The sequence below is a fragment of the Pseudorasbora parva genome, chromosome 19 (genome assembly GCF_024679245.1).
Source record: "Pseudorasbora parva isolate DD20220531a chromosome 19, ASM2467924v1, whole genome shotgun sequence".
Classification (NCBI taxonomy): Eukaryota; Metazoa; Chordata; class Actinopteri; order Cypriniformes; family Gobionidae; genus Pseudorasbora; species Pseudorasbora parva.
Window position 1 is genome coordinate 33,626,795 of NC_090190.1, and position 18,017 is coordinate 33,644,811.

Here is an 18,017-nt window from a genome sequence, read left to right on the forward strand (position 1 = left end):
AGCGTCAGAAGCCTCTCGCCTGGGCTGGACTGGACTTCTGCTGAGTGGTCCAAAGCTATGTTCTCTGATGGAAGTACATTTTGCATTTACTTTGGAAATCAAGGTCCCAGAGTCTGGAGGAAGAGAGGAGAGGCACACAATCCACATCACCTGAGGTCCAGTGTAAAGTTTCCACAGTCAGTGATGGTTTGGGGTGCCATGTCATCTGCTGGTGTTGGTCCACTGTGTTTTCTGAGGTCCAAGGTCAACACAGCCATATACCAGAAAGGTAAACTTTTTATATCATACTTTTCAGTTGGCCAAGATTTCTAAAAATCCTTTCTTTGTATTGGTCTTAAGTTATATTCTAATTTTGAATTTTTGATTATTCTAATACTGAATTTGGGATTTTCCTTAGTTGCCAGTTATATTCATTAAAATAAATAAACATTGGAATTACATCAGTCAGTGTGTAATGAATAGTATACAAGTTTCACTTTTTGAATGGAATTAGTGAAATAAATCAACTTTTTGATGACATTCTAATTATATGACCAGCACCTGTATAGCTGCAACGACTGCGTTTAATGAAGCAGCGTCAGAAACAGAGCCTCCACGAGCAGCTTTATTCCAAGCTGCACATTAAAATAAGTGAAGACATCTCATCGCTGAACCACATGTCTCCATTATATTATAATTTTCTGTGTGACCTGCACATTTCATGCCACCTTGCTTCTGCAACGATGTCTCATGTGTTTAAGTTTAATGTGAGTAAGTGATGTTCAGAAACGAGATTTGAATACGATTTCAAATCACATATGAATGTAGCTTGTAGATTTAGGATTCCTGTTTTTGCTGCTCACACTTGCTAAATATGATCGGACATGCACTAAAACTGGATTTGGACTGACAGTCTGAGCTAGGCTATACATACACCCCTTGCTACCAAAAATGTGGCCACACACATGATTAGCCAAGACTATGAGCTGACTAGAGTCAGGCTTCTCTCTTTTTGTTTATAACAATAGGACATACTGGAGGGAATTAGCAAGTTAGCATTAAGCTGTGCAAAAACAACTCATGTAGAGATAATCAAACAACAAAGTGTAGCTTTGTTGCCTGAGCGTCAATGTCTGAATGAAAATGGTAAGCAATGCAAAACTAGAATTATGTTTTTCTCTTAGCCTGCTACACAATACTGCCAACCAGCCTCATTACCATTGTGGTACCATGACATTAGCATTTAACATGAACTGACAAACAAAGCATTGCCAAAATCCATATGGGCAAATTTGGCAGCCATCTTAGTGTAATTAAGGCTGCTGCTCCAAGTGGACCTTGTTCCAATGTCTAAATGAACAACAGGATCCCTGTTAGTGGCCATTGGTAGTTAAACCATCTGTCCGAGTGATACAGTCTGCACCTAGCGATACAACAGTGACATCGTGTCAGACATAATTAGTATTATTGTTGTTAATGGTACAAGGTAATTGGGAGTGGGAGCCCACAGATGAACCTGACACCCTCTGGTGGTGCACCACAGGCTAATGAACCTCGCTGTACCCGGGAAAGATGCCAGGCCAAAGACTGAGATCACCCACTCATTCACGGCCGCTGATTACACAACCAGACTTTTAGTTTCAGGAGTGGAGTTTTGAAGGGTATTGAAATGTATTATTGAAAGTTAATGGAAAACCAACTAAATGGGTCAATAAAATGAACAATCTGTCATTATTGACTCACCATTATGTTGTTCTAAACGCATATGCTGATATTTTTCCAGTAGAGGACAAAAAAACGGGAATTTAGTAAAATCTTGACAGTTCCTTTCCAATCATGTCGGCCACGTTCCAAAAAATGGACTACATAAATGTGTGCTGACAAATTTCGATGCCAAATGCCTTGCTTCTCTTATATCTCCATGTGCACCTATTAACAGCAATGTTTGATTAGATGGCTACAGCAGATTATTTTCCATGGATGCCGACTTAAATTCTAATGTGTTCCTTTCATATTATATGATTTTAGAAAACTTTGAATATAAAGTGGAATACTTTTATAATGGTTCATTTTATAGGTCAGCATTGCCTGGTCAAAATCTGGCCAGGATATGCTGCAAAAATTATTTTTTTTGGTTCCATGAAAAGTCAGTAAAAAATTTCAGAATTTCACTATCCCTTTAACACTTGACGTACTCTTTACGGAACTGATGGATGGTGTAAAACTACCGTATTAAACTGATTAATAAGTAATCCAATCCATCTTGTATTATCCTCAATATTTTTTACACCTCCATTGTAAATAAAAAAAAAAAACTTTTCATATAGTTTGAAATGTGTGTGTGTGTGTGTGTGTGTGTGTGTGTGTGTGTGTGTGTGTGTGTGTGTGTGTGTGTGTGTGTGTGTGTGTGTGTGTATATACACACACAACAACAAACAAATTAAATAAAATAAATATTTTTTTTTTTTTTAGAATCCTCAGTTTTAAAGGGATATTTATCTGCTTACACCCAGGGCATCCAAGATGTCGGTGTTTGTTTCTCCAACCGCCGTTGCTGTATAATGCAGGTCAATGGGGTGTTTTTCTATGAGAGCCAATATGAGAGTAAAAACACCTATGAATCCATATTAAACCCTGTGGCTCATGGCGACACATTGATATGTCTTAAGACACGAATCGATCGGTTTCTGTGAGAAACCGAACAGTATTTATGGTATTTTTTTAACCTTATATCAGACGAATCTCATCCAGTATTCCCAATGCCATTACTTTAAGAAGGTCAAAATAACGGCGCAATCATAGAAATGTGTACATAGATACCTCTTTCAACCAATCTGTGCAGGCACTAATGAGGATTCTCTCTCTCTCTCTCTCTCTCTCTCTCTCTCTCTCTCTCTCTCTCTCTCTCTCTCTCTCTCTCTCTCTCTCTCTCTCTCTCTCTCTCTCTCTCTCTCTCTCTCGTGTGTGTGTGTATATATATATATATATATATATATATATATAGGGTTTACAAAAAATGGTGTGAAAAGAGAAAAACATCCAGTGTGCGGCAGTCCTTTGGGCGAAAATGCCTTGTTGATGCTAGAGGTCAGAGGAGAATGAATGGGCCGACTGATTCCAGCTGATAGAAGAGCAACTTTGACTGAAATAACCACTCGTTACAACAGAGGTATGCAGCAAAGCATTTGTGAAGCCACAACATGCACAACCTTGAGGAGGATGGGCTACAACAGCAGAAGACCCTACCGGGTATCACTCATATCCACTACAAATAGAAAAAAGAGGCTACAATTTGCATGAGGGTCACCAAAATTGGACAGATGAAGACTGGAAAAATGTTGCCTGGTCTGATGAGTCTCGATTTCTGTCGAGACATTCAGATGGTAGAGTCAGAATTTGGCGTAAACAGAATGAGAACATGGATCCATCATGCCTTTTTACCACTGTGCAGGCTGCTGCTGGTGGTGTAATGGTGTGGGGGATGTTTTCTTGGCCGTTTTTAGGCCCCTTAGTGCCAATTGGGCATTGGTTAAATGCCACGGCCTACCTGAGCACTGTTTCTGACCATGTTCACCCCTTTATGACCATGGTGGTGTAATGGTGTGGGGGATGTTTTCTTGGCCCCTTAGTGCTAATTAGGCATTGGTTAAATGCCACAGCCTACCTGAGCACTGTTTTTGACCATGTTCACCCCTTTATGACCATCACATAACCATTCTCTGATGGCTACTTCCAACAGGATAATGCACCATGTCACAAAGCTCGAATCATTTCAAATTAGTTGAACATAACAATGAGTTCACAGTACTAAAATGGCCCCCACAGTCACCAGACTTCAACCCAATAGAGCATCTTTGGGATGTGGTGGAACGGGAGCTTCGTGCCATGGATGTACATCCCACAAATCTCCATCAACTGCAAGATGCTATCCTATCAATATGGACCAAAATTTCTAAAGAATGCTTTCAGCACCTTGTTGAATCAATGCCACGTAGAATTAAGGCAATTCTGAAGGCGAAAGGGGGTCAAACACAGTATTAGTATGGTGTTCCTAATAATCCTTTAGGTGATTGTATAATAAGTGTTTATATTGGGACTATTTAACATGGGACAATGTTCTTCTGCAAGACGCATGCAGTTCTGTTTATTAACCGCTAGAGCGCAAAAAGTTACGGACTGCAGCTTCAAGTGACCATCACTGAAGATCTTACCCATTAATCCTTTCATATATTTTGATATTCTATTCTTATCACTCTATTCAATAGATGCCTGTTCGCTCTGTAAGACAAAGTCCTCGCAATGACCGAGATGCCACAACAATCTGGGAGGTCGAGGAGCAGCATATGTATCGCCTGAAGGAAGTCAGCTGTGAGCTTCTTTACACAAGTTGCTTAAAGGCAGATCCACACTGATTGCGAATACTCAACGTTCTACACCCCCACCCCTTTCTTGTATTTTGGTTAAAAGTTACTTTGTGTAGGTGATAATGCCGTACTCTGCGCTTAACACATTTTACCATGACTTCCCCTCAACATCAGAACATAATAGTGCTATTCTGTCTGGTCTTGTTTACTGGCATTCCTCATCACCATTAGAACATTAGCTGTGATGGACAAATTGGGTCATTCACATGAACACATGAACATTTTTGTAAATGTGGAACCATACTAGTTAGAATGGCTAATTGCATAACAGTATGGAGTTTGATCAAAGTGTGTTTGGTGTTACATTTAATCTTGCTTACCCTTGATCACCCTTGAATCCCGAATGTCTTGATTATCTTCACTTGTACATGGAGTGTCCTTGGAATTGAAAAACACTTAACAGCAGAGACGGAGAATGAATGGAAAAAAAGAGAACGAAAGACAGACAGATGTGCACAAACATGTTTCGCTTCGAGGCATTTTCTCCTTAGATGGAAGGGCCGAAATTGAGAAGAACAACTGCATCTTCCCAGGACTGTCAGTGCGGGGTGTTTTATGTTGTGTTTGTGAGTGTGTGCGTTCTTTAATGATGGGCACCTTGAAGGTTTTGATTTGTGTGTCGTAAGAGAAGAAGGGTACATAGGTGCAGGAGTTTCTGAGGTCAGATACTCATCACTGCAGGAACCTTTTACCTGAGGAGACAGACGAGTGTTTGGTCTAGCTGAATGTGAATGAGTATGTCTGGGTGTGAAACAGAGCAGATAAAATAACAGACAGGGGAAAAGTGCAGAATACAGATGGAGAGATAAAAAAAAAATGAGACAGATGTACCTTCAAGAAACAGACTCAGTTGTGAAGACTAAATTCTAATTAAAGTCAACGCTTACATAATTGCCATACTGTAAATAGGTTACATTTTCTCTTTTAGAAGAGCTTATTTAACCCTGGAAATACTGAACGGAAAAAATATACATGCAATAATTATAACATGCAAAGGCTAAACAAATACTAAACATTGTCATTGTCTTTATTGATTTGGTACTTTATGTTAAAAGGTTAAAAATTCATTTAAAAAACGTTGTAGACATTCAGTCAGTTTCAGTATTGGCGAAGTTTCTGTGTTTTGTCTTTGCAAGAATAAAACAATTGTGGATTGCACATTCTAACAAGCTAGCCAAACACTGTCAGTCAACATTTGGAAAAAGCACAGGCTATGTAAAATGTAACAAGGCATCTAATTGTATATCTCTAAACTTTATAATATACTACAAAGTAATATAATATATAGGCCTACAGTACCTGTCAAAAGTTTGACAACACAACAATTTTTTTTATGACTTTGAAAGAAATCTCTTATGCTCACCAAGGCTGCGTTGTAGCAAAAAACACAAATAAATGTAAACTTTACATTTTCAGCATCATTACTCCAGTCTTCAGTGTCACATGATTCTCCCGAAATCATTCTAATATGCTGATTTCCTGCTCAAGAAACATTTATTACTATTATTATGTTATTGTAGTAAGTTCGATAATGGAAGGAAGGAAGAGGACACGGGGGTCGGCTGGACGGTTGATACTTTCTTTATTTATAACTCAAAACTTGTAATAAACTTCACAACACACACTGCGGTGTGGATTCTCATAGACGCTCGATTACTTCCGGGTCGGCACTTCCGGCTTCCGGTAACTCAGTCTCTGTGCGCTCGTATCAACCGTCCGATCTCTCTCTCTCCTTGATCTCCGGTTCCACCGAGGTTTTATTCCCTCTCCGCGCTCATTACTAGAACAAGAGACAGGTGTTATTAATCTGCTTCCAATCCACTCACTTACCGCTTGTCCCGCGGCTCTCTCTCCCGCTGCAGACCTCGCTGAACCACGCCCCCCTTGCCACATACCCCCACCGCCCGACTCAGGCCGGGGAGCCGTCCGGCCTGCAGCCCCCCCCCCCCATTTCTGGAGAGGAAATCGGCCACAGCCATCTGAGCACCCGGCCTGTGGACCACCTGGAACTTAAAAGGCTGAAGAGCTAGATACCAACGGGTGATCCGCGCGTTGGTATCCTTCATGCGGTGGAGCCATTGGAGAGGAGCGTGGTCCGAACAGAGGGTGAACTCCCGCCCCAGAAGGTAGTAGCGGAGGGTGAGAACGGCCCACCTGATGGCAAGGCACTCCTTTTCGATGGTGCTGTACTTAGCCTCTCTCTTCGAGAGCTTACGGCCAATGTACAGCACCGGCCGCTCTCCCCCCTCCACCTCCTGGGCCAGGACTGCGCCCAGCCCCCTGTCCGACGCGTCAGTCTGCAACAGAAAAGGGAGAGTAAAGTCAGGGGAGTGTAAAAGCGGCCCGCCACATAGAGCAGCCTTAACTCGGGTGAAGGCCTGCTGGCACGGCTCCGTCCATTGGACCGTATCTGGTAGCCCCTTTTTAGTAAGGTCAGTCAGAGGGCTGGTGAGGTCCGAATAATTTGGTATAAACCGTCTATAATATCCCGCCAGCCCCAAGAACTGCCTTACCTCCTTTTTGGTCTTGGGTCTCGGACAGGTTGCAATTGCGGCGGTCTTATCAATTTGGGGACGCACCTGCCCATGACCCAAGTGGAAGCCCAGATACCTTACCTCCACCCGCCCAATTGCACACTTCTTCGGATTGGCCGTGAGCCCCGCTCCCCTCAGCGACCTCAGGACCGCCCTGACATGCTGCATATGCCGCTGCCAATCATGACTGTAAATCACGATATCGTCCAGGTAGGCAGCAGCATATGCGGCATGGGGCCGTAAAATCCGGTCCATGAGGCGCTGAAAGGTAGCGGGTGCCCCGAACAAACCGAAGGGAAGCGTGACGAATTGGTGCAATCCAAACGGCGTGGTGAAAGCTGTCTTTTCTTTGGACAATGGAGACAAGGGGATCTGCCAATAGCCCTTCGTTAAGTCCAATGTCGAATAAAATCGAGCCGTGCCTAGCCGATCAAGCAACTCGTCAACCCGCGGCATTGGATACGCGTCGAATTTCGACACTGCGTTCACCTTGCGGTAGTCCACACAGAACCTGACCGAGCCGTCGGTCTTAGGGACTAAAACGATCGGGCTCGCCCAGTCACTGTTGGACTCCTCTATTACTCCCATATCGAGCATTGCCCCTAATTCTTCCTGAACTACCTTTTTCTTGTGTTCAGGTAAGCGATACGGCCGGCTGCGAACTACCACGCCCGGCTCGGTCTCGATATGGTGCTGAATTAAGTTGGTACGTCCCGGTAGGGGCGAAAACACGTCGGCGAACTCCGCCTGTAGCTTTGAGAGATCAGTGAGTTGGGACGGCGAGAGGTGATCTCCCCCAGGGGCCAGTGCGACCGATTGTGCTTTGATGCTCGCCTCTGGCCCGAGATCATCCTCTCCCCCGATCACCGTAGCCAACAACACTGATTCCACCTCATTCCATTTCTTAAGGAGATTGAGGTGGTATATTTGACGTGCCCCGTTCCTATCGGAGCGTATCACTTCATAATCGAGGTCTCCAACCTGTCGTGCGACCTCAAACGGCCCCTGCCACTTCGACATTAATTTAGAGCTCGATGTAGGGAGTAATACGAGCACTTTCTCTCCCGGTGTGAATTTGCGTAGTCTCGTACCCCTGTTATACGACCGGCTTTGGCGGTCCTGGGCTTGCAACAAATTCTCCCTAGATAGCCGCCCCAAGGTGTGGAGTTTTGTTCGCAAGTCCAGCACATATTGAATTTCGTTCTTGGCCAAAGAAGGTCCCTCCTCCCAAGTTTCTCGTAGGACATCCAGCACCCCCCGGGGCTGTCGTCCGTAGAGAAGCTCGAAGGGGGAAAACCCCGTGGAGGCTTGCGGGACCTCTCGCACAGCGAATAAGAGGGGTTCTAACCACCGATCCCAATTTTTGGCGTCTTCCTGTACGAATTTACGGATCATGGATTTAAGAGTGCGATTAAATCGTTCGACCAAGCCGTCTGTTTGTGGGTGATAGACGCTTGTTCGAATGGATTTAATGCCCAATAATCCGTACAATTCGCTTAACGTGCGTGACATAAACGCCGTGCCTTGATCAGTGAGGATTTCCTTCGGAATCCCCACTCGGGAGATTAACCGAAACAGTGCGTCCGCAACACTCTTCGCAGAGATGTTGCGGAGAGCCACTGCTTCTGGATATCGTGTTGCGTAGTCCACGATAACTAGCGCAAAACGATGTCCGCGTGCGGATCGCTCTAATGGCCCGATGAGGTCCATCGCAATTCTCTCGAAGGGGACCTGCATTAATGGTAGGGGGCACAATGGTGCTTTTGGAGCGGCCAGTGGGTTTACCAACTGACATTCCGGACAAGACGCGCACCACCTGCGCACATTGTCATGAATGCCTGGCCAAAAAAATCGGGTCATTAAACGATTCAGTGTGGCCGCCTGTCCCAGGTGGCCCGCCATCGGGTTAGAGTGAGCCGCCTGGAAAAGCATTTCCCGGCGGCTCTTCGGTACTAACAACTGGGTTGTATCCACTTTTGTTTGAGCGTCTTGGGTCACTCGGTACAACCTATCCTTAATTATGGCAAAATAAGGATACGTGACGGGCAAGGCGGGTTGGAGGGACTGACCGTCGATAGTGCGGACCTGTTGGAAAGCATGTTTTAGAGTCTCATCTTGGGACTGCTCCAGAGGGAAGTCATCGCGGTCCGAGAGAATCAGTCTCTCGACCCCGCTCGCTTCCTCTGAAGCGGTTCCCGAGGGCCCCGCATCAGTCTCGCCAACCTGCACTCGCACCGCCCCGTTCCTAGCCTTGTTCTCCCAAGCGGCATCCGCGCATAACGACCCCAATAATGCCGGAAAGGCGGGCCAATTTGTCCCCAGAATTAGCGGATGCCGGAGGTGGGGACTAACCGCCACCTCAACACTATGATTTTCTCCCCTAAACTGTATCGTGACTGGGACAACCGGATATTCCACCACATCCCCGTGCACACACCGCACCTTAACCATGCGGCTTGTATCCAATGCCCCCGGTTGCATCAGGCTTTGATGGATCGAGGTTTGGTTACAGCCGGAATCCACCAAGGCCTGATATGTACCCCCCTTGATACTCACAGGAATTTGGTACTCTCCTGCTTGATCAGGGGTGGTCCGCTGGAAGTCCGGGACCCGGATCATTGTCCCGATGTCCATCATCGGACATCGGTCCACAAAATGGTCCGGGTCGCCGCACCGCCAGCAGGCCAGCCCAGGCCTGCCCGCCGCCCCTGCGGCGGGGAGTGGATTGGAAAATGAGCGCGGAGGGGGGGTGGAACCGGAACCGTTATCCCCGCCCGACCCCAGCAGCCCCGCCCCCCTGGGCGGGGCCCTCGAACTCCCGTATTGCCCTGGGCCCATTCCACCCCGTCCTCTGGGGGGAATACGAGGGGGCCCTGGAGGGCGGGACCTAGGGAGAGGGACAGGGCGAGAAGGAGAGACAGAGGGGGGAGAGAGAGAGGGAGAAGTTAGTAGGGGCTCGCCGACCCCCGGGCACGCCACCAGATGGTCCTCCGCCAGGTTGATGGCCGTCGTCAGCGACGTGGGCCGGTGGCACTGGACCCACTCGGCGGTCTTCCTGGGGAGCCGAGCGATGAACTGCTCCAGTACCACCAGATCGACGATGTGGTCCACGTCGCTTCCACCGGCCAATAGCCATTTGCGGCACTCGTCCCGGAGCTGTTGGGCCATCGCGAAGGGCCGACCGGCCTCACCCCACGCCAGCGAGCGGAACCGCTGTCGATGCTGCTCGGGGGTCCGGCCGACCCGCTGGATGATGGCCCTCTTTAGGTCTTCATAATCCAGGAGGTTCGCCACCGGCAGTTGTTGAGCGGCCGCCTGGGCTTCTCCCGTGAGCAGTGGTATGAGGCGCACCGGCCACTGTGCCCGGGGCCACCCGCAGGCCTCCGCTGCCTTCTGGAACAGTTCGATGAAGGCCTCGGGATCGTCCTGTGGCCCCATCTTATGTAGGGGCACGTGGACCGGTGCGCTGGCGAGCCCGGCGGCTTCGGTGCGAACCTCCCGGGCTGTCCAGCTCCGGAACCTCTCGCGGTCCTCTTGCTGGCCGCGGACGATGGCCTCGAAACGGCGCTCCTGGTCCGCCCGCAGGTCCAGCATGGACTGATGTTGTTCCTGGTGGAGGGCCGCGAGAGCGGTGATGATGTCCGCAAACGGCGTGGCGGAGGGCGTTGGTGTTGTCATGGCGGCGGCGCGGTCCTACTTCCTTCCCGGGTTTCGGCACCACTGTAGTAAGTTCGATAATGGAAGGAAGGAAGAGGACACGGGGGTCGGCTGGACGGTTGATACTTTCTTTATTTATAACTCAAAACTTGTAATAAACTTCACAACACACACTGCGGTGTGGATTCTCATAGACGCTCGATTACTTCCGGGTCGGCACTTCCGGCTTCCGGTAACTCAGTCTCTGTGCGCTCGTATCAACCGTCCGATCTCTCTCTCTCCTTGATCTCCGGTTCCACCGAGGTTTTATTCCCTCTCCGCGCTCATTACTAGAACAAGAGACAGGTGTTATTAATCTGCTTCCAATCCACTCACTTACCGCTTGTCCCGCGGCTCTCTCTCCCGCTGCAGACCTCGCTGAACCACGCCCCCCTTGCCACAGTTATCCATGCTTAAAATGTTTTTGTGGCTTAACATTTTTTGTGGAAACAATGACACCATTCAAACATTTGTAGTATGATTAAAAAGAGAGAGAAATTAATACTTTTATTCATTAAGGATGCATACAAAAAGTGACAGTGAATACATTTATAATGTTACAAAAGATTTTTATGAGATAAATGGTTTAATAAATACAAATTAATCCTGTTCTTTAACTAACATTCTATTTATCAAAGAATCCTGAAAAAAGTATCACAATTTCCATGAAAATGTTCAGCAGCACAAAATTGATAATAAGGAGAAATATTAGCAGAAATCAACATATTAGAATATTAGAATGATAAGAATCATGTGACACTGAAGACCGGAGTAATGATGCTAAAAATGCAGCTTTCCATCATAGGAAATATTTTAAAATATATTAAAATAGAAAACAGTTCTTTATTATTTCACAATATCACGGTTTGTTTTCACTGAAATATCATTGATATTTCCTTTTTCAATTTTAATATTTTTTTCTTTCTTTCAGTTTTATTGAAAAAAATGCCACCTTGTTGAAAATAAGAGACTTCAGTTGCTACCAAATTTCACAATTTATTAAAAAGAAATGGCAAATAACGCATCGAATGGAACGTGACGTTTTTAAGTACAAAGGTTGAGATGTTACAGCTGCCATATCACCCTGTAGCCCAAGACTGGTTTCCCACTGAAGCCAAGCAGAGTTGAGCCTGGGCAGTACCTGGATGGGAGACCAACTGGGAAAACTAGGGGTGCCTCTCAATATCCCTCCTTGTTTCCTCGCTTCTCCGTCCTCCATCCTATGACCCGGAAACCAAGCTCAGCCATCTTGTAGGACATCTCAACTCTCTAATTGCACCGCAAAGGAGTTGAGGATGGAGGACTGAGGAGTCCTCCTAAGGAGTCATGTGCGAGGATACACAGGTTGCTGTTGGTAGAGGTTGCATAGGGTCGCTCACCCTGTGGTCTGTGTGGGTCCTAACACCCCAGTATAGTGATGGAGACACTGTACTGGCACCGTCCTTCAGATGAGATGTTAAACCGAGGTTTAGACTCTCTGTGGTCATTACATAAAAAGAGTAGAGGTGTAACCCTGGCATTCTGGCCAAATTTGCCCAGTGGGCCCTGTCCACCATGGCCTCCTAATCATCCCCATATATATGGTGGTGTGCGTTCTGGCGGAATATGGCTGCTGTCACATCATCTAGGTGGATGCAGCACATGGTAAAGCATGTAAAGCGCTTTGAGTGCTGAGAAAAGTGTTTTATAAATGTAACAATTTATTATTACTACTCCAATAATCTTTGTATTATTTACAACTTCATTTTTTTTTAACAGTATTCAGTCCAAGTATATTTTAGGCTTGTTTATGATTACAAGTTCTGGCATTTTGCATAATTTGTTTTCTTAGTTATTATAGTATGTAGGTTTCACAATCTGTATCTGACATTTAATTCAACATAAATTCTTTCGTAAATCCAGACAGTATTTTTTTTAAACAAAAATACTTCAAGCTGGCACTATGTATTTTAATAAATTAATTTAACTTGTAAATATGATCTTGCATTTGTCTGGCTATTATCAGACCAAGCTCAATTTAAGATTGAACATTGGTCTGGGGATTCTGCTCTGTATTTTCTACTGCACAAGAGGCGTGATCAACGGGAATAGTTTAAACGACAAGGATAGTCCTTCAACCAATCAGACCACAAGAGGCGTGACCAATGGGCAACGAGCCATCACTTCTATATCTGTCATCGTGTTAAACCCGCCAATAGAGCGGCAGGTGGATAAGCCAGTCTGTGATTGGTTCCCGCAAAAGAGTAACAGAAGCAGTAGAAATAAATGTACAGGTTTCCAGACTGAGATGCAGGGCAAAATCAAATGGCCAGCAGATCAGGCTATCAGTATATCCTTGCATCCCTTTAAGACATTATTTGATACATTTTCATTGCACCCCTAAAGTTTTTAAAAATATATATTATTATTTTAAATGTGCTCCAAAACTAGGAGCATGTGATCCCTGGGAAAAAGTGTCCTGACACATGGATGAGTCTGAGCAAACTCATTTACACAAACATTCTGAGAATCATATCATGCCGATTACAATGTTGCAGGCAACCGGCAGACAATACAAATATATAAATAACAGTGAGAGTGTTAAAATAAGAATGGTTTATTAAGTTTCATTCTGGCAATTGTCATTCATGATTCGTTTACATGTTTGTATTCTTTCTAAGGTAAACACGATCGGTACTGTTGTTGCCAACAATGATAAATGCTTTCGTTCTCGCCTATGTCATTCTCACTAGCCAAAACGCTCACGTAAGCTTGAGTATTTAAAACCTACAAATGTGTATCTAAATGCATATGAAAATGCCAAAATGCGCACACTTTCAAACAACCCCCTGTAAAGTGCACACTCATAAGACACATACGCAGACACATTTACATTGACATTCACTCTTGACATTGTCTGCAGCATTCTGAGGAATGCTTAAGCTCATTCCATTGACTGCACTGAAGCCACGCCCTTTCAAGAAACCCCGCCCCAAATGCCCTCCCAGCCCCACCCACCAATATAGACTACAACAATGTCACACTGTCCTATAATAAAGACTCTCCTTATGGAGATAATGTACCTATTTCAACTGAGCGCAATGGATGAGATGCATTAGAGATGTCTTTCTGTAACTAAGACTCTATTTGCCGGCACATGAACAGAAATAAAGCCCATGAAACGAACAAAAATAAACAAAATAATTTGGCATTAGCAAAGACGAGGAAGGATCCCTCAAGAAAGCAGACAAAACTCACAAAGTTTCAAAAAAGGATCAAATGATCAATAAATAACTCAATAAATTAAGTATATAAAGTAACATACTCAAAGAGCAGTTAAATATGTATCATACGGTAAAAACTAAATCTGCATCGCAAATCTTTGATATAAAACAGCGAATTGCAGTTTACGACTCGACCGTTCTTACAAAAATGGCCACTATGTTTATCAGTGGCACTGGCCAGTCCAGTACCTATCCATGATGACACGTACATACTATAGGAAATAAAAGTTTATCTATACGTCTACCGTTAGTTCCATCCATCTCCATTCTCTTTCATTATGTGCGCTGCTATGACGACCAAACTTTTTCGGTCACACAATGTACAAAAGTGATGGTCTCTGACCGATAATGCGCCTCTAGTTTCCAAGTTCAGCAACGGAACTGGGAAACTAGATGGAGAGCGCTCCCATTACAGCTCAAAGACGAGTCTCCAGCGCGGCAACTAGCAGGAACAGCAGCCGTGCCTTTCTGCGATCGATTCATAAGCCTAACACCTGAACTTAGTGACTGGCAAATGAGTTTTATTGATCTCTGCTGCAGCGCTATCAATGACTGACACATATTGCAGTCCGACAGGTATGGGTTGTGACAGAATGTTAAGACGGGGTCAAAGGTCTCCAGCACTCCTCGAGTCTCTCAGCTGAGATCCACTGACCTCTTAGATGCTTGTCATATCCATTTGAGCTCATGTCAATCTTAAAATGTCCATCTCAAGGTTTGCCCCAGTCTGGGAAGGTTCATTAGAGACGAGAACAGACGTAGCTAGAGGTAGAGAGACCTCGCTGTCTAACCAGATTTGTTTCCCTCCGCGAGTATGTTTGAGGAGAGTGGACGTTCCATCACAAAGGCAAATTCTGAAACAGATGCACGTCATCCTTATTCCTAAGGTCCAAAATTGTGGAGACGAAGGCCACTATTTGGGTGCGGTAGATCTACAATTAGCTCCAGTGTTTAGGGCTCGACTATTGGATAATCTGTTCGGATTGGATAATCTCCCGCACAGGTTGAACGAAAGGCGATCTTTTTCTTCGGAGCGCTCGGAACTGCTGGCTCAGAAATGTCAGAGAGAGGGAGAGACGGTTGCTAAGACACAAGGAGAGCAGCGAGGAGAAGCGTCGCCACAGTGATTAACAGTCGGTCTCCGGACGGACTGCTGCCGCTGACGCTCTTCTCCAGTTTGGGGATCTCAGGGTTAAACTCATCTGAGAGAGAGGGAAGAAAGAAGAAAAGAAGGACAGAAAGAAAGAAAGTTAGTGAGCATGTTAAGACTTTTTATTAGAGATGCATCGATCGACCGGCCAGTGACCGGAAATCAAGCGCAGGGTCAGTTATGGCAGGTCGCGTTAGTCAAGCTCGCATCAGCTGACTGTCATCTGATCAAGGTTCAAGTTTACTTAGCCATTTCAACAATACAGTTGATAGGAATTTGTCTTGGTATGCTCACATGGTTAACACAACACACTGACACAGCACACACATATACACAAATATGAACAAGACATATTGCAGATTAGGTGTGAACTGGTTATAGACGAGACCATAAAGTGCTTAGTGTAAGCAACAGCCAGAATCAGTCCACAAATTAATAACCGAAATCAAGCTTTCAAGGATTAAGCCATGTTTAAATATCGTATAGCTTTGAGGTAAGTGCTATCTCTGAAGCGTGATGTTCGGCTGATAATGCTTCTGTACCTCTTCCCTTACGGCAGAATAGTGAACAGGTGATGTGCTGGGTGGTAGCAGGGGTTGGTGATGTTTCTCACCTTCCTAATAATTCTGGTGACATAATGTTAAGCAGACTGCAACCAATGATCTTGGAGGCTCTGTGCTCCAATAGGAATACCTATACCACATCAACCTATAGGAATACGATGCCTATCACAGCATGTATATAAGCTCCTATAGTACTATCAGCAGCTATCACTTTTCTCCAGAGTTCATTTCCCCTTCTCCATCCCCAGCTCCTACTCTCGTCCAGTCAGGATTTGGTTTTCTAATTCCCCTTGAATCAGACTAAATTCCTGATTATTTTGTACATTTAAATATTGACATTAAAGGTGCACTATGTAGTATTTTTGTAGCAAAATATCCAAAAACCACTAGGCCAGTGTTATATACTTTGTTCAGTTGAGTTCTTATAATACCCCAATTTATATTTGTAAATTGTGATAAAATTGCTTTTTTAACCAATGAGCCGTCTGAGGGAGTTCCCTGTCAAATGCATCATATCTGCGTTACCCTCGGTTTCTGGTTTTATTTGGCAGAAGAGCTTTACTTTCAGCAGTGTGAACAAGTGTCACAGCAGCTGCTGAGCGAACGCACAGAGTAACTTCATAACATCATTTTAAACACACTTAAATTTATCTAATATGATAAACAGAGCTGCGTTACCTCATACTCGTGACCGGAAAAGCGGAAATGGAGCCTGCGACTGTGTCCCGTCATAATAAAAGTCCCGTTGCTCGAGAGGCGTATGTTTGCGTAACAATCGCTCCAGCGGCCGTGCTCAGCTCCACAACACTCGGACCTGCTCTGCTTCATACTACAGTAACGTTAATAACCATGTCCATGAACATGATTTCTGCCCGAAGTCCTATTTTCCATCGGCTGTGAGGTGAAGACCACATGTCCCAAGATTTTGAGCTCAAACTTGGCATCATCAAACTATGCCTTTGTTTAGAATAGGCGCCCTTTACTCTACTCTAGCGGATGAAAAAATGACATAGTGCAACTTTAATGATATCTGCAATACATTATGTTGGTTCTGTTCTGTTTACCCTAAGGGGTGTTATTGCTGCCCTCCCTGATTTTATCCATGGTAGGCTGCATGGATGCACAGGGAGTTCTTGCCCAGAGCAGAACCATACCGGCAGTCCAAACTGTATGCTGTATGTCAGTCATCTTTGACGATAGTGGTCCTGACAGAATTGGCTGATTTTCTGTAAACACAGGTGAACGGACTGTCAGTCTCACGTCTTTCTGATTTCGAGCTGGTCCGTTTTGTATCCAGCGGCACAGACAATAACGACAGCCACACGCTATCGCTCTCTTCTCTGGGACTGCGAAGCGACTCACCCAACTCCTCTTACTCACTCATCTCATTTGCTCTGGTTAAATAGTGCAAGGCTCCAGACTGTCAAACGGTCAAATTTTTACTGAGATCGCCATTGGTGACCATACAAATGTATGCCTTTTTACCTGCATGTTCTATGTTAAGTAGTCCATCACATCTTTTGTTGTGTTGACTTAATAAAATGAGACGACGTGCAGCAAAATTGCAGTGAAAAAGAAAAACTCATAGAGTTTGAGCGCCAAAAACAGAAACTGGGACAGCGAGGATCAGCTGATTAATACTGATGTGAATTCTTATTCTCAGTATTTTTTAAAATCTTTACTGTTTTCTGTTACTGCCTGAACTTCACATTATTTGTATCACAACATCCATAATCGCAATAAAATCAGTATGTAATTGTCTCTTTTAATGTGTTTGTTAATTTTAGTAAACAATTAAACTTTCAGCTTTGAAATTCTGTTAATTTGATCATGAAATGCAAAAAATAAATGTAATTTAGGCACTTTTTATTAATGTGGCCTGACAGTTCACTCAATCAGCATTTCGACCTTGGAAAGGGCTTGTATAAAACAACTTGATTGTCTTGATTGAGAACAATTATGTCATGTCACATTAAATTTACCCCAGAAAAGACATTCAATGCTCATTAACTCGCTAGTCAACTAGAAAACAGCTATAAAGAGGGGCTATAGATATTTTGCTAAATATATGCACAATATCACATAATCCTTATATTTTTACTTAAACTGTTGTCTACATGTGAAAGCATGTAAGCGCTGCCTTACAGATATTAATGAAAAAAGTTGAAAATTAGTAATTACAGTTACTAGCTACTTATTTTAAAAGTAATTGAATTAAATGACCAAATACTGTATATCAAAAGTAATTAGTTACTAGGCAAAGTAACTTAAGTTACTGTTATGTCTGCCTATTTACATGTAAATATGAACAGTACTGAACAGTCAAAAACAATAACGTTTTTCCTTCGTTCCTTCAACACAGCTGGTAGAATTATGGCGTTTTTACACCGGGTCACTTCATTAGTTTT

At 44.4% G+C, this 18,017-nt stretch overlaps 2 protein-coding genes across 2 annotated transcripts in view; both read right to left on the minus strand.

Annotated features, from left to right (window-relative positions):
* Positions 1 to 5,925: 5,925 nt before the first annotated feature.
* Positions 5,926 to 11,030, minus strand: LOC137047623 (uncharacterized). Its single transcript, XM_067425417.1, has 2 exons — positions 9,494 to 11,030; positions 5,926 to 6,183 (listed from the first exon to the last, which is right to left on the minus strand). Exons 1-2 carry the CDS (start codon positions 10,613 to 10,615, stop codon positions 6,181 to 6,183), a joined length of 1,125 nt encoding a protein of 374 aa, XP_067281518.1. The 5' UTR covers positions 10,616 to 11,030; the 3' UTR covers positions 5,926 to 6,180.
* Positions 11,031 to 13,213: 2,183 nt separating this feature from the next.
* efna3a (ephrin-A3a) overlaps positions 13,214 to 18,017 on the minus strand; it is a 170,661-nt gene continuing 165,857 nt past the window's right edge. Inside the window, exon 5 of the mRNA XM_067426228.1 lies at positions 13,214 to 15,098. Coding sequence (XP_067282329.1) covers positions 14,980 to 15,098 — 119 coding nt within the window. The 3' untranslated portion in view covers positions 13,214 to 14,979. The remainder of the gene's footprint in view (positions 15,099 to 18,017) is intronic.

Bases quoted from the DNA above. Each gene is read 5' to 3' on its own strand.
- LOC137047623 (XM_067425417.1), bottom strand. From the start codon at position 10,615: ATGACAACACCAACGCCCTCCGCCACGCCGTTTGCGGACATCATCACC.